Raw genomic sequence first — 26,472 nt, forward strand, 5'->3', positions numbered from 1 at the left:
CCTGTCCTTTTCTCTTTGTCTTCCTCCTGGCTAAGCCTAAGGCTGAAAACAGTTCAGTGAAGAGGGTGGAGGTGACACCCCCCCCCCCATTCTTCTGCCCCCAGAGAGAATTATCAGGCTGCAGATTTCTGGAAGCTTCATTCCAGGAAGCAGTTTCTAGAATACACTAAGAGGGAGATGAAATATAATAATAAAAGTCATTTTTACTTTTAGATAAACATGAATTATTCACCAAAGATCTAAATTCTGATTTATTACAGCTTCAAATTTATCAAGGAGAGAAAAATCCTTTTTTCTATTTCCTTTTGGTTGCAAGCCTCTGGAGGGGAAGTATGACCTCACCTTGCTCACAAATGGGACACAAATGGGACAGTGGTCACCTTTCATCTGAAGAGGAGTGAATTATCATGGCCAGGGCGCAGGGCATTGTGGATATTCCATCAGCCTTTCACTTGTTGCAAATAATATACTTTTCCTGCCTGAATTAGTGGGGTGAAAGAAATGCAAATACATGACCTTCTGTGATGGCCTTAAGGACAATTGTGCCTTGCCTTAAGGATGCTAGAATCAATGCAGATTCTAAAATAGGACCACACATGGCATTGAGGAGTAGTTTTCCTTTTCTCTTTCTTTCCTTTTTTTTTCCTTGAAGTTTTTGGTCATGAATTGAAGATAAGAGTCTCATGGACTTTCCTGCCTAGGCTAGTTTCCAACCAGGATCCTCAGATCTCAGCCTCCTGAGTTGTTAGGATACAAACGTGGACTATCAGCACTCGTCTGGATTTCCCTCTGATGCAGGCTGGTTAAGGGTGGAGGTGACAGGGCCATGGGCCATGGTGGTAAGCCCAAGGCTGGGCTTCACAATTCCATTGAGCTCCTGTGTAAATTGCTCTGTTTTTCCAAAAGCTATGGTGGTCCCTTACAACAAGAATCTCCTCAAGGCTCAGTCACCATTAGCTAGACTCTGATAGGTGACTCCAAGTCTGGGGAAGAGAGGACCCTCACGTGTCTGAGCTCATCCTAGCAGAAAGAATGCAAGTGTTCTGTCAACCTGGAGAGTGATGTCAGATTTAATTTTGCTGCCAAGGGCTTCAGAAACCTGTGATGCAGTGTATGGCAGAAATTAAACAGTCCTTGTTGATACAGCCATCTCGGAGATTTGTTCTTGTGCAATAATTGGCCATGACTTTGGGTTATAATGCCCAATCCCCCAGTGAGGGACGGCTGACTGGTCTGGGTGGATCAAGAGTGCCCCCCACCCTGAAGTGTGTGTGTGTGTGTGTGTGTGTGTGTGTGTGTGTGTGTGTGACTGACGTCATCTCCTTTGCACTTTGGCTTCAAACTTAGAATGATGAAAGGAAGTAAGCAAGAAACATCTCACCTTATTTGTGCCAAGTACAACTAACTGTACCCCCAAGTACCCACATTTATTTTGCCCTTCCTCACTTACTTGGCACAATAATTCTGGGGTCATGCACCTGTATTCACTAGGATTTTTTTTTTCCTGCTTGTTTTGTTTTTTGCCAAGTAGGAAATCCCAGCTTGAGGCTATGTAATTGAAAGATCAGACAGTGGGAAAGCTTCAGGTACAGTTAGATCTAGTTCAAACTAAAGCCTTTAAGATTTGGCCTCCAAATTCTGTTTCTCTGCTTGTGGATAGCTTTCTATTCTACAACTGAGGATGCCCCCTAAATTCCAGAATTATATTAACTGGATTTATAGCTGGTAGCTCCAATTCTATGCAAAGACAGCTTATTTTTCTTAAAAGTAACACCTATCTCTTCAGTGTTGAATCTTATTGGTCTGTAATGCTGAAACCACTCAGTTTATCTGGGAAGTTGGGTGGCCAGAACTGAGCCACAGGAATTGAACATGAGAAAGGCCATCTCCAAAGGCTATGCCACCCATGGAAAGATAAATTTAGGAATGCATCCTACGCATTCCTGGACTTTGAGAGAACAATCTCCCTCTTGTTTACACTAACGAGTCTAAAGCCTTGCCTCTGGCTGTTGATACCTGCATCAGGAATTACCACAGAACATTCACACCACAAACTGCTATGATATATGGAAAACGGTCTACTCTGTGGGTGGTCCAGATACACCTAGTGGGGAAAGGCACTTGCAGGTTCCGGAAGTAGAAATACCCTCTTCTCCCCTCCCCCGCAACCTGGAGGAAGTAAAGGGGATCTTCTCTAGAGGAAGACAAATGTATTCCAGACCTCAAAGGATCTGCATAGAAAATATCAAGGAAAATGGTCAAAATAGAATGGTGGAGAGGGACATAGCCCTGGGACCCAGCACTCCAGGCACCCTCGCACCACCCCATAGTCCCTGACGAAGAATTCAGTGCTTCATTGCTTATTCATTGATGCTCTTAAGAAATTATATTTTATTCAGAATTATGAGTTATTTTCAATAAGTATATTGATCTGGCTATATTTCCAGAAGTGGAAATTGGATAATGTTTTATTTGTACTTTGTCTAAGCATCTAAAATTCACACACACACACACACACACACACACACACACACACCTAACATTTTGTAACTCAATAGTGTACATTTAAAGAGTGCCAACAGACATATCCACTGTCTGCCATCTCCACTGTCGTTTGCCTTTGCGTACTCTTACTGTGGATTTGAAAAGTGGTTTTAACTTTTCAAATTGCTTTCACATGTATCTGTGGTTCCAGAGAGGGGTTTTGAAAATTCAGAGGAATTGTTTGGGTTGTCATTATGGATTGGGTCATTATCAGCATTTAGCGGGGAGTCAGGAATGCTGGCCCTAAGCGCAGAAGGAAGTCCTGCTCCCCAGAATCTGGGTCCTGTGTCTCCTGTTCACAGGCTGACGATCATACGCTGTTCTGTGACACAGCAGAGGGCGTGCTTTGAACGTTTCATAGCCTAACAAGGCCCAGTTTATTTGCGATAATGACCACTTTAATGGTCTTTATCTTGGTATCTTCTTCCTTCCTTCCTTCCTTCCTTCCTTCCTTCCTTCCTTCCTTCCTTCCCTTCTTCCGTCCCTCCCTCCCTCCTACCCTCCCTTCCTCCCTCCCTCCTTTCCTCCCTTCTTCCATTTTCTTTTCTTCTTTTTTTTGTCTGTCTTGAGGCTTGAAGTCTGGGACTGGCTGTTGTCCCTGAGCTCTTCAGCTCAAGGTTACCACCTTACCCATGGAGCCACTGGTTTTCCAGTGATTAATTGGAGATAAGAGGCTCACAGACTTTGATGCCTGGGCTGGCTTTGAACCCCAATCCTCAGATCTCAGTCTCCTGAGTAGCTAGGATTGCAGGCATGAGCCACGGTGCCTGGCTTCTTTCTTTCTTTCTTTCTTTCTTTCTTTCTTTCTTTCTTTCTTTCTTTCTTTCTTTCTTCCCTTCCTTCCTCCCTCCCTCCCTCTCTTCCTTCCTTCCTTCTCTCTTTTTCTTTCTTCTTCTCTTTCCCTCCCTTCTCCCTCCCTCCCTCCTTCTCTTCCTTCTCTCTCTTTTTATTTCTTCCTCTCTTTCTTTCCCTCCCTACCTCCCTTCCTTCCTTCCTTCCATTTCTCCAGAACTCAGAGCCTAAATGCTGACCCTCTGCTTTTTCTGCCCAATGCTAGTTCTACCACCTGGGCCACAGCTCCACTTCAGGTTCTTCGGTGTCATAGACTTAACTGCCTGCGCTGGCTTTGAACCATGATCCTCCTGAGTAGCCAAGATTACAAGCATGAGCTACAAGCTCTAGCTACATATTGGTATATCGTTCTTTTAATTAAGACCATATACTTATGATTTAAGATTACTTTTTAGGATAAACTAAAGCTTAAGAAACATGTTCCTGCCCAGTGCAGTGGTTCATGTCCATAATCTTCTATGTATGTGGTACCAAGGAATTGAACCCAGGTCTTCATGCATGCTAGGCAAGCACTCTTACCACTGGGCCAAACTCCTGGCCCTTGCCTTTTAACTTTTATAATGTGTAAGGGTGCTCAACAGACCTCCTAAATTAAGCCCGACTCTGCCTTGATCATGTTTCTGGAATATCCTTCTTGACCACTGTGGATATTCCACAACCATGGTTGAAAATGCTTCAGTCTACCTCCTTTTCCACTTCTTTTTTTTTTTTTTTTTTTTTGCCAGTCCTGGACTTGGGCTCAGGGCCTGAGCACTGTCCCTGGATTTTCTCAAGGCTAGAGCTTTACCACTTGAGCCACAGCGCCACTTCTGGCTTTTTGCTATGTATGTGGTACCGAGGAATCGAACCTGGGTCTTCATGCATGCTAGGCAAGCACTTTAACCACTAGGCCAAACTCCCGCCCTCCTTTTCCACTTCTTAATACCATCTGGCATTGAGGAGACCATTTGATTGCCTTTTGTGACCTTGGCCTTTCCTGCCTCAAATCTTTCTCACTTGTGGTTTCTGTTCCTAACCTCCTTGCCTCTCCTCACCTCTCTTTTTGGGCTGGTACTGGGCCTTGAACCTCAAGGTCTGGGCATTGTCTCAGCTTTTTCTGCCCAAGGCTGGCAATCTACCACTTGTGCCACAGCTTTACTTGCAGCTTTGTGGTGGTTAAATGGGGATAAGAGTCTCTTGGACTTTCCTGCCCAGGCTGTCGGAGCTGTGATCCTCAGATCTCAGCCTCCTGAGTAGCTAGGATTACAGGCATGAGCAACTGATGCCTGACTTCCTTTCCATTCACAAGGCCTCAGATTTTTCCCCATGTCACTCTTTTTATACAAGAAATCAGTCACATAAAATGAATCAAGTTAGCATGCATGTCTATTATCAAATGTCACATGGCATGGAAGGTATCTGGACATGGGCCTATCTGAACCATCTGCCCTGTTTCTGGCTCCTCAAAGCCAGATATTCTGTGTTACCTCCCTGTATCCTCACTGCCTGGCGTAGCCCTTCAGTACTCAGTATGCACCAGCCCAACTGAGCAGACTCAGTCCTTCCAAAGATGCTGGGCATTAGACTGGGTATTTAGTCTCTTCCATAGGAGGGAGACCTGAAAATTCCAGGAACTTAAGTCAACCCAGAAAACACAATTTCTGGTCCAGGCTTCGGAGACTCCATGGTTTTAGTGCAATAATCATTCTGATATTGCCCCTTGTGGAAAGCTTGCAAAGCTCACAGACGTGCTGTCTAAATACTGACATCCAGTCCTCACACTTATCTGAACAGGATGGAATTTACCAGTGCTTCTCTTAAAATATAGCTCCCAGCACTAGGCATAAAACCCCATGTGGCCTGACCCGCCAGCATTGCTGGGATTACTGCTTCTCTCCTTCCACACTCCACGGTGCTATTAATAGAGCTGAAGGATGCATTAGGGTTCTCCACAGCTTTCTATCTCTGCAGGTTCACATCCAGCTTGCAATCATCTGAACTTCCCCCAGGCCCTCAGTCTTCCTTATAAATGCCTTCTGTTAAGCCAGGCTTCTCTGTCAGCCACTTGGGCAACTGATTTTTTTTTTTTTTTTTTTTTGCCAGTCCTGGGCTTGAGCTCAGGGCCTGAGCACTGTCCTTGGACTTTCTCAAGGCTAGAGCTCTACCACTTGAGCCTCAGCACCACTTCCGGGTTTTTCTATATGTATGGTACCAAGGAATCGAACCTGGGTTTTCGTGCATGCTAGACAAGCACTTTAACCACTCGGCCAAATTCCCGGCCCTGATTTTTTTTTTTTAATGTTTATGATTACCTATGACCCAGACTAGTCAATATAAAACCAGGACTTAGCCTCCTTTCTCATTGACATTGGTTGAGTGGGGGGACAGAGTTGTATAGGACTTGTTTAGGACCCAGAGGAGTGGCCTCCCACTGTGAAGGGAGAGGAGGCTGAAGCAACAACCTCTCTTACATAAAAAAATAGTGATAAAATTGACTTTCTGGTTCAAATTATCCTCAAGTTCATTTTGACTTCTCTCAGATGGTAGGAATATCTTTGCTTTGTGCCCTCCCCCACCCCAAATTTATGTACGTATCCTTCCATTTCCTGTACTACTTGAGTCACCTTTTCATTTGTGGCTTTTTGGTGGTTAAATGGAGATGCATGGACTTTTCTGCCTGGGCTGGCTTTGAAATGTGATTCTTAGATCTCAGCCTCCTAAGTAGCTAGGACTATAGGCATGAACCACTGGTGGCCAGCTTCACATTTCTATTTCTGATACCTTCTTCCAAACACTGTTATTTTCAGTGTCTCCTTTATTATCTTCACATGTAAGAATTTTTTCTTTCCTTTCCCCCCTTTCTTTCATGTGTGTCAATGCCATGTTTGTCAAAAAAAAAAAATCTCTTTTTAGAGATTATAGCCCTTACTCCCTCTCCTTCCTTTTGTTTAATTAGTTTTATTCAGCCACTTGGCATTAGCTGATTGGTGATTATAGAAATTGCAGTGAGGGCTATTGTGGAGACTTGGCGTCAACTCCAGGAAACCTCTGTACATTTGGTCTTGGAACTTTTTCTTTTCTTATCTGTTCTTCTCGTTCTTTCTTTCTTTCTTTCTTTTCTTTCTTGTTCTTTTTTTTTTGTCAGTTGTAGGACTTGAACTCTGGGCCTGGACATTATCCCTGAGCTCTTCGGTTCAAGGCTACAACCCTACCCGTTGAGCCACAGCCCCACTTCCTGTTTTCTAGTGATTAACTGGAGATAAGAGAGTCTCATGGTATTTAGGGTGTTTAATGTCCAGGCTGGCTTTGAACCTTGATCCTCAGATCTCAGTCCCCTGAGTCGCTAGGGTTATAGGTGTGAACCACGGCACCTGGCTCAGTCTCAGAACTTTCTAGCAAGATGCCTGAACTGTAGAATTAGGAGTCGTGAAGGGACATTGGCCTCTCTGCTCTGCCAGTAGAGAGAACCACAGCAGTAAGAAGGTGTTTTCTCCGTTCACCAGACGATGGCGCTCACGCCCACAGTCATCCAAAGTGGGAATTTCTCATATTAAAAATAAATCTGGTCAAGTTGGTCTCCTGGTTGGCACTATAGTACTACTTATTGGTGCTCTGGCTGACTCTTAAACTGTGTACAAAAGAGAATTCTTAAAAGGCAGTCCTGATGTTGCTCCAAACTATGGTGGGATTTGTGGGTGTGTGAGCTTCTGGCAAACGAGCAGGGTGCTGGGGGCTGTAAGGCAAGGTGAGGTGAGGTAGTGGAATGATTGTAGGAAGGTTGGAAGGCTTCAGATGCAACTTGTAGAGTGGGGTAGAGGAGGCCTGGTGTGTGTGTGTGTGTGTGTGTTTCCAGCTGTGAGATTTCAATTTCTAGTGGGTAGGGCAGGTCTCCTTGGACATGAGCCAGGCTCCAAGGCTGGTAGAAAGTCATCAGGGCAGGGTAGCAGTGGCACCATGTCAACCATTTCCAGGTGGAACTAAAAGGCATAGCTATTTTCTTCCAAGCACCCGGCACCTTTCATCAAGACTTAAGTTGGTGACTGATTAAAAAAAGGAGAAATGGAAGATTAAGCCTGAGAGGCCAGAGGGGAAAATCGTTTCCAGGTGGAGAGAAGTGGGCAGCATGGTGGGCCTTGTGCTGATATCTCCAAAGTGGGGGACATACAAACAGCCCACCTTTCTCCCACCCTGTTAGGCAGTGCTGGGCGGCAGCCAGGCTCAGGCAGCAAAGGGCTTCTTAACTGCCAAGCGGTGAGGACGTTTAATAAAATATTTACCTCCATGTATAACAATGACAGAATAGCAAACAGCAGTTCAGCAGACATGGGAGAGCAGCCCTGGGTTATTTTTTTAAGGAGAACGGCAACTTCCTGTTGAATTCCTGAGGTTTTTTCCTGTGGCACCTACCACACCCACACTGACCCCCATAATAGGACCTGTGGTTGGCCAGGGACCACACCAAACTGACAGAGTGGATCTTCTAGAAACTGAAGAGCAAGGATCAGGACCTGGACTATGGCCTAGTGGTAGAGTGTTTGCCTAGTATGCATGAAGCCCTGGGTTCAATTCCCCAGTACCACATACATAGAAAAAGCTTGAAGTGGTGCTGTGGCTCAAGCCATAGAGTACTAGCCTTGAGAAAGCCCAAGGACAGTGGTCAGGGAGTTCAAGCCCCAGGACAGGCCAAAAAAAAAAAAGAAAGCCAGGATCAGCACCTCATTCTAGACCTACCTTCTGCAACTCTTAAAGTTAACAGCAGGCAGGTAGGGTACAAGGCTCACGCCTGTAATCCTAGTTACTCACGAGGCTAAGATCTGAGGACTGAGGTTCAAAGTCAACTTGGGAAGAAAAGTCCATTGGACTATCTCCAATTAGCCACAAAAAACCCAGAAGTGGAGCTGTGACTCAAGAGGTAGAGGGCCAGTTCTGAGAGACAAACAGATAAACTAAGAGATAGTGCTTGGGCCGTGAGTTCAAGCTCTAGTACTGGTGTGTAGTCCTGCTGTTGTTATGCAGCAGGATTTACAGGCAGCCTGCCCCTGGGTAGGGAAGTGGGAAGTGGGGAGGGGGCATTCTGAGTTGAGTCCAGGAAAAAGGAAGACAGAGGGAGATGAGAGGGGGTAAAATGCCTCAAGAAAAGCATGTGAGTTTTAGCGATGCCTAATGTGAAAAAGAAAAGAAAAGAAAAACTGTTGTCTAAATATGTCTCTGGTCCTGCCTGCCCCCCCCCCCAACCTTCCACTAGGGAACATTTTGCATTTTCCTACCTAATCTGGAAAAGAAATAAAAACAAGCCAATTTTCTCTCTCGTTCAAATAAAATACACCTTCATGCCTCTAAATATATCAAACAACATTAGGAGAAAATAAATTATACATAAAGCAGTAAAGGGTGTTTGGAAAGCATAATTGCATTTTCTTTCAGTCTTACACCTCGTTGTGTCTTTTAGGGTTCCCCCCCAATTTTTCAAGAATTTACTATTTCCAGTTCTAACTTTATTAGAAAGATAATCATCTTAACTTACTCATATTATACAAAGCCAAAATAAGGGCCAATTCAGTATCTCTATGCCCATGCTTATTTTCACTTTATTGGAAGAACACTAACTAGCCTTGAATTTAAGAGCCTGCTCGGCAGTCATAATTCCTAGGAAAAGAAGCTATTTATTTATATAAGGGAAATACAAAGGGCCCATTACTTTTTTGACATGGAATTTATACTGGGTGAAATTTTCATGAATAAAAACTCATTTCTCTAAATATTTTCTAGTAAAAATATGGCTTGCTTTTTTGGTGCACAGTCTGGCATGTCTGTTTTTAAAAGTAAAGCTTGCAAGACTCTGGAAGGCAGATAGATGAACAGACTCTTTAATAAGAGAGGCGCCTAGCATGGCAGTGAAATGTAATACCCAAAAGTAAACAAAGAACATTGCGTGAAAAAGAGTGAGTTGAAATTAATCTTGCTTTTCCAATTTGAGAACACGCTTGTGGCTGTTAGTAACTGAGTCAAGACATTTAAATCATATATATGCTTTTATATCTTGACAGTGACCTTTTCTTAAGTATGCAGTGGGGATAAGAAGAGGAGCAATGCCATGTTCCAGAAAGAGCATTTCCATTAATTGAACATGAAATGTGTTGCAATCTGATAACATTAATAATACACGATTTGCTTCTCTGTATCTATGTGTAGCTCATCTGGTCAGAGTCAAACTAAAGCATTCTAAAATGTTAATGCATGAGTCCTGTTATAAACCTATAAACTAAATTGCTATGTTTTATTGCACATTGAAGAATCTTTGTATTAGTTATCTAGGCTGTGTAACAAATCACCCTAAACTTGAATAGTATCAAACACATATCTGAAGGTCAAGAATCAGGAATGGGCTTATAGCTATGATGTTCTGTCTCAAGGTCTCTTGTGAAATTATAGTGACCCAACATGTACTTAGCATAAACAGGGCCCTGGGTTCCATCTCTAGCAACCAAAACAAACTAACAAAAACATTGGCTGTAATAAGATTCTTTTTGTTTTTACCACATGTTGGCATTGGGGCTTGCACTCTGGGCCTGGGCACTTCTTTTAGACTTTCCACTCAAGACTGGTGCTCTACCACTTCAACCACAGTTCTACTTCCAGTTGTTTTTTTTTGGGGGGGAGGGGTGCTCGGTGATGAATTGGAGATAAGAATCTCATGGACTTTCCTGCATGGTCAGGCTTCAAACCATGATGCTCAGATCTCATCCTCCTGAGTAGGTAGGATTACAGCCTGGAGATACCAGCACTCAGAAAAGCAGTAATATTTTGGTTTGACCAGGACTGGCGGAGCTACATGTCTCAAGCTCTTGAGTTGTGTGTGTGCGCATGTGTATTACAAGAAACCCCAAATTATTCTTCCTACATGGCTCTCTTAAGCTTATCTAAACATTGTGGAGTATTAAAGCATTTGTGACTATGTTTATTTTTATTTATTTATTGTAGTACTGGGGCTTGAACTTGGGGGTTTGAGTTTGTGAGGCTGGTGCTCTACAACTTGAGCTATGTCTCCAACCCAGCTATTTGTTGGTTAACTGGAGATCGAATTTCTCAGACTTTTCTCTCTGGGCTGGCTTCAAACTATCAATCTTCCAGTCTCAAGCCTCTGAGTAGCAAGGATTATGGTATGAGCACCAGTGCCAGATGTGTGTTTGTTTGGGCTGCTGATCTTGGGGCTCGATCTAGGGTCTGGATGCTGTCCCTGAACTTTTTTTATTCAAGACTGGAACTCTACCACTTGACCAAAACCTCAGCTTCTGGTTTTTTTCTGGTTAACTGGAGATATGAGTCGCATAGACTTTCTTGCCTGAGCCTTAGATCTCAGCCTTCTGAGTTGCTAGGATTATAGGTGTGAGCCACCAGTACTTTTTAAAGTTTCTCAGGCAATTAAAGTGGACAGAAGAACTGACCTATGTTTGTCTCCTCTGAGACAGTTCCAATGATAGGTTACCCACAAAGCCCAACACTGAGATTCCACAGTGCATTAAGAAAAGAAATGCATTTGTGATCAAAGATACTAAACTTTGAAATGGAAGTTATAAAGAATTAAATGGAAACAAGTTCTATTTCTTGCAGTATAGAACACTACGTAATTTCAAAATCCTCCCGTTCTATACCATCTGTAACAAATGGTCAAAAACACACCAAAGAGTACTCAATGAAACGAGTAACAGAAGGTCAAGCTGGATTCATACAGAGCCAAGATGGCAGCAAGGCATGAAGGTAAACTAAAGTATATTTGGTCACAGGCAGGTGTGCTGGTCTTGGGAGGCAGAGTTCAACATCAAAACAGAAGAAGTCAATGCTATAGTCCCATATAGTAGGGAGACAGAATTGAGAATTTTCAACAGTGCTAGAATCACAAAGCATGAATCAGAGAAATAATTTGCTGAAACTAAATTTTTTTGTGGGTCATGGGGCTTGAACTTGGCCTGGGTACTGTCCCTGAGCTCTTCAACTCAAGGCTACCACCCTACTCTTAACCGAAGCCCCACTTCCCATTTTCTAGGGTTAACTGGAGATAAGCATCTCAGGTCTTTTTGTGTCCAGGCTGGCTTAGAACCTTGATCCTCAGATCTTAGCCTCCTGAGTAGCTAGGATTACAGGCTTGAGCCACCACACCCTGCGAAAAACAATTCTTGCTGGGTGCTGGTGCCTCACTTCTGTAATTCTAGCTATTTAGGAGGCTGAAATGTAAGGACTGTGTTTCTGATCCAGCCTGGCAGGAAAAACCATAAGACTTTTTATCTCCTTGTGGGAAAAAGCTCAGGGACAGCACCAAGGCTCCAGCACATGTGCGTACGTACAATGCACGCGCACACACACACACACACACACACACACACACACGCACACAATCTCTGCAATAGCACAAGGAGATAAGAAAGTGAGCCTGTATTGATACTTGCCAAGAGGGTTATCACAGACTTCTATTTGGTCACTGATGTGAGTTTGGGGCTGGAATTTATGATGCCTGTACATTGTAGGAATCTGAAAGTGGAGAATAAAGACTCAAAGCCAATCTACACCACATACACAGGTTCCATCATCTGTAAGCAAGGCACAGCAGATACAGGCATCCTGAGAGTTTCAGAAGTATCAGACTATAAAACAAATAAAAAATAATTAAAGAGATAAAAGGACATCTGAAGCCAGCAAAGAACATAAACACTGTTTTTAAAAGATTGATTTGAAATAGAATGAGACAGACTCTCGAGAATGACAGATATTGTCCTTGAAATGCAAAATTGAGAAATGATGGACACTGAAGAGAGACAGCTGGAGAAGACCTGCTGAGGGGGCTGAGGGGACCCCCAGGGCCCAGCCCAGAGATAAAGTCTGAGAAATTCAGTGTGTTCCTTAAAAAGAGGACGAATATTATACACATACAGGAGGAAGTGGCACTGTGGCTCAAGGGGTAGGGCAGCAGCCTTGAGCTGAAGAGCTCAGGAACAATGCCCCAGAGTTCAAGCCCCATGACCAGCCAAAAAAAAAAAAAAAAAAAGGAGAGAAGAGCTTTATTTTTAAATTATTTTTTCTCTGATGATACTGGGACTTGAACTCATGGCCTGAGTGTCACTTAGCTTTTTTGTTTCGCTTCAAGGATAGTAGTGCTCTACCACTTACACCACAGATCTACTTCCAGCTTTTCCATGAATAATTGGAGATAAGAGTCTCACAGAGGGCCGGGAGTTTGGCCTAGTGGTAGAGTGCTTGCCTAGCATGCATGAAGACCCGGGTTCGATTCCTCGGTACCACATACATAGAAAAAAGCCAGAAGTGGTGCTGAGGCTCAAGTGGTAGAGCTGTAGCCTTGAGAAAGTCCAAGGACAGTGCTCAGTCCCTGAGCTCAAGCCCAGGACTGGCAAAAAAAAAAAAAAGAGTCTCACAGACTTCTGCACTCGCTGGCTTAGAATCACAATCCTCAGATCTCATCTCAGTCTCCTGGGTAGCTAGGATTTCAGGCATGAGCTACTGGCACGCCCAGCTAATATTTAAATCTTAAATGATGGCTGTATATCTTCCAGACTTACAAACCACATGAATCTGAGGATACATCATGAGGCATAAGCTTGTTAACTACAAAGAAATTCATGCTTGAACACAGCATAGTAAAAATTCAGGAAACCAAAGATGAGCAAAAAAGTGTAAACTAGAGAGAAAGGACATATTACCTATAAAGGAACAACCAAGAGTTTTATAGCAACTCTCTCAGGAGTAAATAATGAGATAAGAAAACAAAGTATACACTGGGCACAGGTGGCTCCTGTCCATAATCCTAACCACTAAGGAGACTGTGATCTGAGGACCACAGCTCAAAGCCAACCCAGCAGGAACATCTATGAGACTCTTATCTCAATTAACCTCCAGAAAATGGGAAGCTGCGCTTTCGCTCAAGGGGTAGGGGCTCAGGGACAACGCCCAGGCTCAGAGTTCAAGTCCCATGACTGATGAAAAATATAAAGGAATATTATACAATTACAAAATAATGAACAACCAGATGCAACTATGGACTTATTAGCAGCTACATTTTGAATAAACAGTCTCAGAAATACTTTATAAGGCTTTATTTAGAACAAGTAAAATAAGATATTATATCCTCTTGTGTAGTACATATGAACAAATTTAATATTATACTTGTGTGGTATATAAGAGTAAAATAAGAACAAAACTGCTTGAAACAGAAAAAAATAGAGTGTGCTAACAACATTAAATCTGAGTGAAAACACAAGTAGAAAATAGCATGGAAACATTTGTAAAAGGATACAGATCTCTGGTACAGATGATCCAGACAAGTGGAGATATGTATAAAATAATGTTTTTTATTAAAGATGTGATGAGAAGATACAACAGAGGTTAAAATATATGCAGAGAAAAGTTGTGGAGTATGTTTTGTCAGTGTACTTGAAAATATCGACAGTATCTATAATTTCCTTGAAAAGTGTAATATAAAAATTCATTCAAGGGCTGGGAGCATGGCCTAGTGGTAGCGTGCTGGCCTAGCATGCACAAAGCCCTAGGATCGATTCCCAGAACCACAGACACAGAAAAAGCCAGAAGTGGCACTGTGGCTCAAGTGGCAGAGTGCTAGCCTTGAGCAAAAAGTGTCCAAGGACAGTGGCTAGGCTCTGAGTACCCAAGTCCCAGGACTGGAACAAAACAAAACAAAACAAAACCATTCAAGAAGAGAAGACCTGAAGATATCTACAACCATTAAGGGAATAGAATCAGTAGTTATGAATCAACCTAGAAAACAGCCACCCTAGACACAGATGTATTATTTCTAATTTTTTTTTGTTGTTATTTGTGGGGCTTGAACTCTGGACCTGGGTATTGTCTCTGAGCTCTTCATCTCAAGGTTAGCATGCTACCACTTGAGCCACAGCACCACCTCCCACAGACGTATTATTAACTAGTTCTACCAAACACACAAGGAACACACAATTCCAATCTTAAACACTGTTCTAGAAAATGAAAAAAGAAAAAAAAAAAGGAACATTTACTAGTTTATATTAGGAGACCAGTCTAACTAGAAAAAGGCAACATGAAGAGGAGCAAATTACAGCTGGTTTGACTCCTTATGAACATGGACACATAAAACCCTAGAAATAGATGATGATCTTCATTTATTTATTCATTCAATCATCCATTCACTTTTTTTTTTTTTTGCTGGTCTTGAGACTTGAACTCAGGTTAGCACTTGAGCTACAGCTCCACTTCTGGTGTGTGTGTGTGTGTGTGTGTGTGTGTGTGTGTGTGAGAGAGAGAGAGAGAGAGAGAGAGAGAGAGAGAGAGAGAGAGAGAGAGAGAGAGAGAGAGAGAGATATTAGTTGGAGATAAGAATCTCATGGAGGGGGAACCAGGAGTTTGGCCTAGTGATAGAGTGCTTGCCTAGCATGCATGAAGACCCAGGTTTGAGTCCTCGGTCCTACATACACTAAAAAAGCCAGAAGTGACACTGTGGCTCAAGTGGTAGAGAGCTCTAGACTTGAAAAAGCCCAAGGACTTGGGAAAAAAAAAAAGAAAAAAGAAAAAAAAGAATCTCCTGGAGGAAGTGGCATTCTGGCTTAAGGGGTAGGGCTGTATCCTGGAGCTGAAGAGCTCAGGGACAGTGCCCAGGCCCATAGTTCATGACTGACAAAAAAAAAAATCTCATGGAGTTTCCTGCCCAGGTCAACTTTGAACTGCAATCTTTCGATCTCAGCCTCATGAAGTGCTAAGATTACAGGTGTGAGTCACTGATGTCTGGCAAAAGAATGATTTTTGTTTTGGTCTGTTGTGGGACTTGAACTCTGGGCCTGGACACTGTCCCTGAGCTCTTCAACTCAAGGTACTGTCCTACTCCTTGAGCCATAGCACCACTTATGGTTTTCTGGTGGTTATTTGGAGATAAAAGTCTCACAGACTTTAGTGCCCGGGCTGGCTTTGAACCACAATCCTTAGATCTCAGCCTCCTGAGTAGCTAGGATTAGAGGCATGAGCCACTGTGCCCAGCTTCGAGAATGATTTCTTACTGACCATGCTCCACAGGCACTGTATTGCTTCAAGAGGAGCAAAATGGCATGGGAGCCTATGGCTTAATGGAAGAGACTGGCAAGCAAATGATCACACTGGGCAGGAGCACAGAGGACACCCTGGCAGGTTAACAGTGTACATTAAGAGGCAGTCAAGACAGGCAGAGAGGCTGGGAAACCTTTCCAGACACGTAAGTGGAGTAAGACAGAGATGGAGAGGTTGTTTTAGAGGCTACTGCATGGTTTCAGGTAGAAAGGAGAGTGGCAATCTGTGGTGAGAAAGATAGATGTGAGAGATATCCAGGAGGATGGAGTGCACATCAAAAAGAAAGGGTTCAGGATGACTGAGAGAGGAAACCCTAGTAGAGACTTTGAGGGAAAGCGCATCCACTTGTTTCTGGACCTGAGTTTGGAGATGTTGAATAGGACCCTGACTAGAGCCTAGAACTCACTGGAAGGACAGGGCTAGAGCTTTTTAGTGGTCTCAATAGGTTGGCTGGATTTGAACCCATCTCCCTGAGATGCAGACAGAGTGTGCAGACAGAGGAGTGAATAGGGCTGGAGACCAACACTGGTATTTAGGGGCAAGGCAGAGAAAGAGCCAAGAAAAAGAGAAATAGAAGTGCTGAGGAGAGATCAAGTGTGGCCATGAGTGTGGGCACTGAGGGAAAGCTAGGGAAGAGGAGGCTGTTTAGTAGTGTGAATTCCAAGGAGTTTTGGCAGTGGGCTCAGAATTCGAATGCAGAGGATGCACGGAGACAGAGAAGACCTAAAGCTCCCCCATCACCACCACTATCGTCATGGAAATGTTCTGCCTCTTGGTTTGGGTGGTAGTCTTATCACTGTGTACAGTGTTTAGACTCAGAATCAGAGTGTAAGAAGTCTTTGCAATATTACCATTTGTTATTATTTATTTGCTTATTTATGAGGGTACTGGGGGCTTGAATTTAGGGCCTAGACCGTGACTTTGAGCTTTGGTAAGCTAGTGTTCTACCTTTGGTAGGCTAGTGTTCTACCATTTCTGGATTTTTAGTGGTTTTAATTGGAGATAAGAGTTGGAAAGGTTTTCCTGCCTGGGCTGGCTTTGGACACAATCCTCAAATCTCACCCATCTGAGTAGCTAGGATTACAGGGGTGAGCCATCAGCACCCAGCTTACTGCTTTTATATTTTAAAAACAAAACAAAAACCTACATAAAAGTATAGTGGTGGAGATTTCTAACCTAGTCCTCTCTTGCCATTGATTTAACTGCTGAGGTGCCCCCCGCTCAGGGTTTCAGTGAGTTAGTGGCCGACTGACCACTTGGGTAGGTTTATACAGGGAAGAGGGCCACCCATTCTTGTCTTGTGAAGGACAGAATTGCCAAAGAGAACACTGGACCCACAGCCACAGGAATTGCCAGAGTGGGGAAGGAGATGAGGCCTCTGTATTTGGAACCTTGGAGACCTTCATGTTAAATGGAGAGATTAGATAAGAAAAGGCCTTTCTAACTGGGATGGCCTGTGGTTCTGTGGTAAGAATCCCAAATGCAATCCAATTAGCTGTGTTTTCTGCATTTTGTTATTGAGAACAATAATAAACAATTAGCATCAACACAATCGGCTCTTCCACATGAGACCCAGGGTGATTCGGGAAGCGATTTGGAGTGACGGGAAATGATTGGGTTTGTGGTTTACAGTCTTCTAAAAAACTCACATTAAATAATAAGTGATAATAAACATGACCTACAGAAGTTTGCCATGAAAAACATTTTTACCCCGTCAGGGAGGTGTTGTCCCAGCTGAGGGCACAGGGAGATTGACAGTGTGGTCACCCAACGCTTTGTCGGGTGTTGAGATTTCTCCAAATGTTCCATGTTTCCAAGATTCACAGTGAATTTGCTGGTTTTGGTGTTGAGTGTATTTCATTGTCTCCTAATCTTATGAAAATGAATGGAAAAGTGTTAATTGAGCATCAATTCACATTGAACATAAATCTGAGTATCTGATGAACCACAACTGTATGTTGCCCCTCATGCCATATTAACTTAGTTTATTGTAAAGATTCAAAACAATAAGGATAATTGCATCCTCATTGTTATAAATACCCCATAAATTGGATCCAGCCTGGATCTGTTGGGAGAAATGTATGCTGCCTATGGAACGGCAGCTTAGGGGTCTTTTGGAGTTTTCACCGGAGGAAGGAATCCTGCATTTATAAGAGTGGGGGGGGGGGCAGGGCTGAACGCGAGTGTGTCACCAGCGACCTCCCCAGGTTAGCACAGGTCTTTCAATCTCCCGCACTTCTCTCTGCCGGCCTAAGGAAAGCCTGGATGAAACATGAAATCGGTAAGGGAGGAATAGGAACGAGGTTTCCTGGAACTCCCAAGCGTGCGGCGTTTCCATCCGACAACTTCTGAGCGCACCCATTTGCTCTGAACCCCGACCCTTCGACCTTGACCCCTTATAACACCTGTGCGTTAGGAAAACAAACGCCAAACCAAACCGTAGCCGCGTGTGTCACCAACACGGCCCCCTTACCGTCGCGGCTGCTTCTCAAAGTTCCAGAATAACCTTCCCGGCCCGGATCCGGCCGTCGCCGGCCGGGGAAGGGGAGCGGGGAGCGCGGGAGCCGGCGAGCTCGCGGCGCCGGGGGGATAAAACTTGTGGCCGGTGTCTGTGCGGGGAGCGGGGCGGAGGGTCCCCGCCGGCCGCCCCGGGGTGTGTAGGTTTGGCCTCGGGCGTCCTTGACCTACATCCGTGCGCGGTGTCTGGAAACAGGGCGCAGAGCCGGGGCGGGCGGGCGGGCGGGCGGTGCCATCCCCGGGCGAACTTGAATGGAGAGGCCGAAGTAGGGGTGCGGGGTGCGCGCGCGCGCGCCGGGAGGGGGGGCGCGTCTTCGCCCCGCGCGGTGAGCTCCCCGCACCTCCCCCTCGCCGTCCTCCCGCCCCCGTCCTCCCTCCCTCCCTCCCCCTTGTGGTCCATGTGATCCCGGGGAGGAGGGGGGAGTCGGGGTGCTCCCCTCAGTTTCCCGTCGTCCGGAGGCGGGGCCCCCGCGGGGGTTCGCGCGCCGCCTCCCGCGGGTCCCGGCGCGGTGTGCGTGCGTGCGTGTGTGCGCGTGTGTGTGTGTGTGTGTGTGTGCGTGTGCGTGTGTGTGTGGTGGGGGGGCGAGCGCGCGCGCGCGGGCCGGCGGGGCCGCACGGGGTGCGTGACGTCACCGCATTGGTTACACGACGTTCTAGAACTCCGCCCCACGTGCGCGGCGGGGGGGGGGGAGCAGAGGTGGGGGTGGGGCGAGGAGGGGGAGAGGCGGGGAGGGGCCGGGGGAGGGGGCGGGGACGGGGGGTGTGCGAGGCGGCGGCGGCGGCGGCAGCGGCGGCGGCGGCGGCGCGGCGGCGGCGGCGGCGGGGCTGAGCTAAGCTGAGCCCACGTGTGACGGCTCTCGCCGCGGCCCCGGCTCGGCGCTCGCGGAGATTCGGCGGCGGAGCCGGGCGGGCGGGCGGGCGGGGGGAGGAGGCGGGGGAGGAGGGAGCGGAGAGCTGTGGGGCTCGGAGCCGGCCGCCGCGCCGCTCCGCTCGCTGTGGGGCTCGGTGTGTCGGGGGTGGGGGGGCGGGGGGGCTCCGCTATGGAGGCAAATGGGAGCCAGGGCACCTCGGGCAGCGCCAACGACTCCCAGCACGACCCCGGGTAAGTTTCCAGCCGCTGCCCGCCGCGCCGCCCTCGGCTCGCTCCCCTCGGCCGAGCCGGCGGCGGGGCCGGCGGAGCGCGGGGCCGGGCGTCTGCGCGCGCCCCCTGCCCCGCGCCCCCTGCCGCCGGGGGGGCCGCCCCCGCCCCCGGGAAGTTCCACACCTCGGGGAGGCGCCCGGCCGGCACCTTCGCCCCCCGCCCGCCTCGCCTCCCGGCGGGCGCTCGCCCGCTCCCCCGCTCTCCTCGCAGCTTTTGTAAGTTACACGTCAAAATGGCCGATCTGACATCGGTGCTCACTTCTGTTATGTTTTCTCCCTCTAGTAAAATGTTTATCGGTGGACTGAGCTGGCAGACCTCACCAGGTAAGGGAGGGCGGGGGGACGCCGGGCCCCCCTTCTCGGCTTCTTTATGGCTCTTTGTTATCCCGCGGTGGGAGCCCCCGCCCCGCCATGGACTCCCCACTTTTGTGCAAGGTTATGTATTTATATTTGTGTCTGTGTTTTTAAATGCCGAATCCGTTCCGAGCCCTCTGCGCGACCTCTGCTGCCGATCCCCCCGCGTGTGCACACACACACACACACACACACGCACGCAAAATGCAAAACAACGCAGAATAACAGAAAACTACTTTTGTTGGGGTTTTTTTGTCCTTGATCAAATCTTGCATTGTTTTTTCCTCCGCACCTCTCCCCCCACACACACACACTTTCTTTTTTTTCTCTTTACAGATAGCCTTAGAGACTATTTTAGCAAATTTGGAGAAATTAGAGAATGTATGGTCATGAGAGATCCCACCACGAAACGCTCCAGGTAAAAGCCTTCCCTTCTGGATTTTCGTCTTTATTACAGAACAAAGTTTTAGCTTTATTTTTGGAGGTGTCTTTGGAAGTAGCTGAGAGGATTTAGAGTGGGGCTCAGGCGCGCGGCTCGGCTGGAACGTCGCTCCCCCTCCTCCCATCACCCTAAAGGTTTTTGTTAATTAGGGCTGAACTGTAGAATCGGGGAAGCTGAACCCCGCCTAAAAGTCCTTTTATCTCCCGTTGCTTCTTTCTCCCTTGTCGAAGATGTCATTCACTGTACAGTTTTAATTTCTAAATGTGTGCTTTCCTCGCACTCTCAGCTCCCCCAAACTCTGAAGTCCCCTGTTAGAAAAGGTAGGCGATTCTCTCAAGTGTCTGGCTTCCTTTAAAATAAAACAAAGCTTTCAGAAAGGGAGGAGGAGGGGGTGGAGGAGAGGAAACTGAGGCAGCCAGAGTAGAGGCTCTAGCCTCATCCAGGTTACCTCCAGCCACCCTGTCCTCCCCCTCACCCCACTTCCCTCAATAACCTTCGTATTTTTCTTGCCAAGTGGAGGGCTGCAGGCTGTGGGGGGGGGGTTGGAACTAGAGGAGGGAATAGGATGGGGGTGCATTAGGGAGCAACTTTTGCTCCTGTTTTTTTTTTTTTTTTTTTTTGCATTAGGTCTTCTTGTTGATTTCAATGGTGTCACATTTTCTTGTTTGTTTTCCTCCCTCTTTGTCTCCTTTCAGAGGCTTCGGTTTCGTCACGTTCGCCGACCCAGCAAGTGTAGATAAAGTATTAGGCCAGCCCCACCACGAGTTAGATTCCAAGACGGTAGGTGGCTTTGTTGTTGTTGTTGTTGTTGTTCTCCCCTTTTCAGGCATTGACAGCCTTATTTAAAGGGACAGCACCTTCTTTTGCTTTCTGTGCTAGAACTGGCTACTTTTTAAATAGCTAGCTAGTTGGCTTTGAAGTTTGCTGCGGTGGCTTGAGTTTGGGGTTTTCTTTTTTAGAGCCCACCCCAGTGCAACTCCTAGGAGGCTGCCAAGCTGGGGAGGGGGAGGGAGAGGGAGAGGGAGGGCACTCAGCCCAGGGGGAGAGGGTTATCCTCTCAGGCAAGGGACTTCACCACCACCGCCTTCACTAGTACCAGAGAGCTAATGGAACTTTCTTGTCAGCGGAGCCAACTGTGGCTCTGGGAAGGCTTGGCTTGCTACCAGGTTGAGGGGAGCAGGGTGGGAAGGAGGGGAACAGGGGGAGTGCTCATCATAGATCCAGGCAACAGGTTTCTCTCCCGGTCTTGAGATCTGGAAAGTGGTTTGTAGAGGGATGAGCCGCCGGCAGTGTCAAGCCTGGGTATCCAGTGGGATGACTCCAAATGGTGTGAAACCAAAGGCTTGATAGGGCCTTGGGTTCCAACATGATTTTTTTTTTCTTTTTTGCATCCATCCGTATGTATGTCTGTCTGTCTGTCTGTCTGTATGTATGTATGTATGTATGTACGTACATATATATATACACACACACAATGTTGCTTGGGAGAGGTCAAAGGGGAAAGGAAGAGCGGGAGTCTGTAATAATAAATTTAATATTAGTGGAGACTTTTTTATTTACCCCTGTGCTGGTTTCCTGCCTTCTCTCTCCCTCTAATTTACCCACAGTATTTGCATATCTGCTGGGCCTCAAGGTGATGTTGGGACTGTGCTTCTCTGAAGACAGGACTCCTGGAGTATGGCAGGATGGGAAATTCCGGTTTCAGCTGCCCTGTTAGGAAATTGAGCATGTCCTTCCCTGTGTTAGCGGTAGTTTCCTTTTCTGTAACACAAAATTAAGTGCATAGGCATAGAATTTGTGAATTTATCCTCTATGATCAAAAAAGGTCAGATACTGCCCTCATTCAAGAAAAAAACCTCACATACGTGGCTTTATTAATTGTCCCAGACTTGTCAGAACCTGTAACAGTGCTTTTTTTTTTTTTAATGAGTGTTTAATTTCAGGGATAGTCTTTTGTAGGATGGTAAATTCATGGAGGTTTTCTCCTTTCTCCTTGACTTTTTGGCCACACAAATTCCCCAAAGCTACTAAAATGAAAGAAAAGAAAACCATCTCAAGGCAAATTTTGGAATTTCTTATGTACCCTTCCCAACCTGGGTGGGGAGTTTAGTTTGTGCTGTGGCTGGTGGGTCCCTGAGTATCTAGTAAATAGCCTACAGTTTTCCCTTCTGAGGGTTTTTGTAGAAGTGTTCAGGTCACTGTTACTTAGTTTAACCTAGCTTTTGACTTTGTTTCAACGTTCAGTGCTGGAGGCAGAAGCGGTTGGTTTATTCACATGGAAACCGAGGATGTTGTTTACCATTACCTTAAAAGCTTTGTTTAGGTAACGGCCATTCACATCCAAAATAGTATCCTAGTGTTTCCTAGAGGATTTGTAGATCCAGTAAGTAGAGCTGTACCTAACTAACTAATGTTTTCATTTTTGGTAGTTTTTTTTCTTTTTTAAAACTAGTAGACCGGGATGTGCAAAAGGTGGGGATTTGCTATCTTGCCTTGACTCCTCCCCCCTCCTCTAGAGATCTGTGTGTAAATTGCACATGGTATATTTCATTTGCTGATGTCACCATACTCAAATGCAGTTTTCAATTGGCTTTTAGTTTTGGAATTTTCAATTTTTATTTCAGTACTTCATGGGCCTTATTGTCCCTGGCCTCTCCTCTGACATACTCTTGCCTTTCTTTTTTGCAATTGTGTGCTGGTTAGTTAAAAACAAACCCTTTGGGGGGAAGTGTTTCTCCATGGAGGCATCTGTCTTACCTTTGGTGGACAGAATGGAAAATCCACACCTGTTGTATCTCTCTTGTAGACAAGCTCTAGTCAGTGGTGGGTACACCTGTAGATCCAACAGTGTTAATCTTTAGGAAAGGGTAGTTTTCTAGAACAGAGTATTACTTTTTCCGTGTGTGCATGCGTGTGTGTGTGTGTGTGTGTGTGTGTGTGTGTGTAGTTTTTGGCAAGTAATCTCTCATTTCTCAGGTGATGCTTAAAAGTGGAAACCATGATGCAGACTTTTATTAGGTCTTCAAACTACCTTAATAAAAGCAACAAGCCCTTGTACATGGCTTCTAGAGGATGTAGGTCAGGGGTGGGAATTATGTGTGGTTGCCTGTCATTTCTAGCCAGAAGATACATTTAATTTTCAGATTTTTATTTCTTCCCCTTACCCCAGTGGTAACGTGGATCTGGATTTTTCTCCTAGCATTCTTCTTAGCACAACTGAAAGCCACATTCAGTTTTCTTTTTTAAAAGGGAGAAAATTAAATATGAAGGTCAAAGCCTGGAAAAGTTAACTTGTAGCAATATTTGGCTACTTTCTGTGTTACATTTTACCTCACAGTTTGAAACATTCAGTAATACAAAGAAAACCAACATGTATGTATGTATGTATTTTATATTCCTTGCTCCCTCCCCCCTTAACTTTCCAGTGACTTTTTTCCTCCTTATACCAGCGTGTTAATTCTGTGGGAATTAGTTTTGAATTGTAAAGCTCCCCAATCTATAAGCAGGCATCTGACCTGGAGTAGGGTAGGCTTTCTTATGGGGATTGAGGTTGGGATCGGGGAGCCTACAATTACTATATTAGAGCCCCACTTCATTTTTTGTGTTCTCCTATGTATGGACTTTGGTTTCTAATTTGGACTTTAGATTTAAAGCTTCTGGATTTTAATGCTTGTGGTTTAAAAATCCAGGTGTGTTTAATTCGTGTGCGTTTTTTGCTTTTTTGCATTTTTTTTTTAAGAACTTAGGCTCTGTAGTTTTGGACACCTGCCTGCTTTCTTTGGATGTATAATGAAAGAACAAATGATCTTTCTGATAATATCCAGTAACTTTATTTTGCTAAAACAAAGTGAATTGATTCACATAGAGCTTTGTGTTGGGTGTGAGTTTTTGGATGTTGTTGACTTCTTAAATTTTTCCTCCTGTGCTAGGGAGTAGCACATTTTATTACTACCAGAAGATACATTTAATTTTCAGATTTTTATTTTTTTCCCTCCTCTCAGTAGTAACGTGACTCCCAACTTTTCTCCTGGCCCCACATTGTACAGTAGCTGTAGATATCATTTAATAATAATGTTTATGGAAGAGGAGCTCTTATAAAATAAGATCTGGTTTATACAGAGCATTACACAGTAAAATGCGTGGCAGGATAGATAGGTCAGAAAGTCTAGCCACATGAGTCTTATTTGTATAGGGATGGTGAAAATTTGGATCAACGTTGGAGGAACCTTGAATTGACACAGAAACTGAGTTTTATATTATGTGTGTATGTATATATATATATATACATACACACATATATATGCATAACATATGTTGACTTATAAGCCTGAGAAATGAGTGATTAATAATTGTTATATAATGTTTATTATATATATTTCCTACTCACAAACTATTCCACTGACTCCTGTTAATTTTTTTTCCCCAGATTGATCCCAAAGTTGCATTTCCTCGTCGAGCACAACCCAAGGTAAGAAGGAGAACCAGTGATAGGGTTTAAATAACCGGATGGTTATAAAGATTTCAGGTTTGGTTTCCGAACATTGCCAGTGTATTGTGGCAACTTGATGTTTGTGGTATCTTGGGGATGTCAGCGTGGGGTGTGAAGGGCCTGGTGAGCAGTTCTCTGAGATAACCATGAGTTGCCCAGTTATCCTGCCTGATGTAAGTTCGAAGCATCCAGAGGGACAAGTCTGATCCTTGGTGGGAGGATGTGACTACGTCTGTTGCAATATTTATGCAAGTCTTCTATTTATTTTTGAAGTATTGCTGAGATCATATTGGGGAAAATCAGAACACTTGTTCATGCTTTTTTCTTGGAGGATGCTCTTTTCAGGTCTTATATCCTGTGCTTTCTGAGAGCAGTGGAATTTAACTAAATAGCTTGTCCTTTCTTGGGAAAAACAAACAAAACTTCACAGATGATGAAAGCTGTAAATCCAGGAGAGAAAGCCCTGGATGCTTTGGTTTTAGGTCCATCAGATAAATCAGAGCACCCTTGAAACCAACAATGGTGTTTGTGTGAAACCCTGTAACTCTGTGGGAGTCTGCTGTAAGACTTGCTTGGAGGACTGAGAGGGCCACACTTTTGTAAAAGTGACTACTTCACATGGCTCTCCCTGAGTTTGTCAACAGTGGTTAGAATTCAGCTGTAGGAAGTCTGTGGCTGGATTGAAAGGGCTCCAGGCATATACATTCATTTTACCTCTTTTAGGTCAACATCTTTCCAGTGTAATAACATCGGAAGAAATACTTTTTCATATCTGGTGGCTTTGATACACTGGAGGGTAAAATAGAAGCTTCTTATTGTGGGGCTTCAAGGGGAAAGGGCCGTGGCTTTTAACACATTTATTTCCTCTGGCTGAGTCTCCCAGATCAGTATCTTCTTGTGTAAATGCTTTTGCACATTAGTAAAGGGTGCCATTAAGGATAGTATTTTGAGAATTTAAGGTCTAGAGCCTGTCATGAGTAAATTATCTTTTAAAATTTCTGTCTTATTAAAGATGGAATCAGAATTTCTTAAATAGAATTCATTCATTTCTGTCTTTCTTTTCTTTTCTTTCTTTCCCTCCTTTCTTTCTTTCTTTCTTTCTTTCTTTCTTTCTTTCTTTCTTTCTTTCTTTCTTTCTTGTGTGTGCTTTTACTACTTGATGTTCTACATCTTTTGGCATTAGGTGATTAATTGGAGATAAAGAGTTGCAGGGATTTTCCTGTTTTTGCTGGTTTTGAACTATGATCTTCAGTTCTGAGCCTCCTTAGTTACTAGGATTAGAGGTGTGAACCACCGACATTTAGTGAATGACATTTTTCTTGGGGCATTTTCTCCCCTGATGTCTGAGTAGATGACAGGTCTTAATAAATGGAAAGAATTATTAGATTGCTTGTCTGTTGGGCACAAATTGTTGTAGTTGCATTGCAACGTGTATGATCTTCACATTCCTAAAGGCTTTTTAGAAGTAGCTGTGTATCCTGGGTTTGGAAAAATTGCTGATTCTTCCTGAAGTGTGAATCTTCCTGTTTCCAGGATTGTCATTTAGTCACTGTGTACCTGCATCAAATTTCCCTATAGGGAAACTGGAAAAATCCCAGCTTTGAGTAAACTATGGTTTCCACGGCTTCCTTACCCCATCTCCTCGTCACTTCTATTTATTTATCATTTTCTCTATTTATTTATTTATTTTTATGCTGATCCTGGAGCTTGACGTCAGGGCCTGGGCACTGTCCCTCAGTATTAAAAATTAAAAAAAAATTATAAAAGTGATATACAGAGAGGTTAAATTTACGTAAGCCGTTTCTTTTTTTTTTTTTTTTTTCCCTAGTTGTGGGGCTTGAACTCAGGGCTTGAGCACTGTCCTTGGGCTTTTCTCAAGGCTAGGACTCTGCCACTTGAGCCACAGCACCACTTCCAGCTTTTTCTATGTATGTGGTACTGAGGAATCAAACCTGGGTCTTTGTACATTTTAGGCAACATTTCTACCACTAGGCCAAACTCCCGGCCCCGTAAGTCATTTCTTTTTTGAATGTCACCCCTTTCCCTTGAGCATTTTTGC

At 44.8% G+C, this 26,472-nt stretch overlaps 1 protein-coding gene across 5 annotated transcripts in view; it reads left to right on the forward strand.

The window, feature by feature from the left end:
• Positions 1-18,993: 18,993 nt before the first annotated feature.
• Msi2 (musashi RNA binding protein 2) overlaps positions 18,994-26,472 on the forward strand; it is a 374,857-nt gene continuing 367,378 nt past the window's right edge. For all 5 annotated transcript variants that reach the window (XM_090351082.1, XM_090351083.1, XM_090351084.1 and 2 more), the window contains exons 1-5: positions 18,994-19,090; positions 19,412-19,452; positions 19,819-19,900; positions 20,620-20,704; positions 24,351-24,392. In XM_090351082.1, the coding sequence (XP_090207208.1) occupies positions 19,029-19,090; positions 19,412-19,452; positions 19,819-19,900; positions 20,620-20,704; positions 24,351-24,392 (312 nt within the window). In that variant the 5' untranslated portion in view covers positions 18,994-19,028. The remainder of the gene's footprint in view (positions 19,091-19,411; positions 19,453-19,818; positions 19,901-20,619; positions 20,705-24,350; positions 24,393-26,472) is intronic.

Source organism: Megascapheus bottae, chromosome 17 (assembly GCF_031878675.1).
Source record: "Megascapheus bottae isolate mThoBot1 chromosome 17, mThoBot2.hap1, whole genome shotgun sequence".
Taxonomy (NCBI): Eukaryota; Metazoa; Chordata; class Mammalia; order Rodentia; family Geomyidae; genus Megascapheus; species Megascapheus bottae.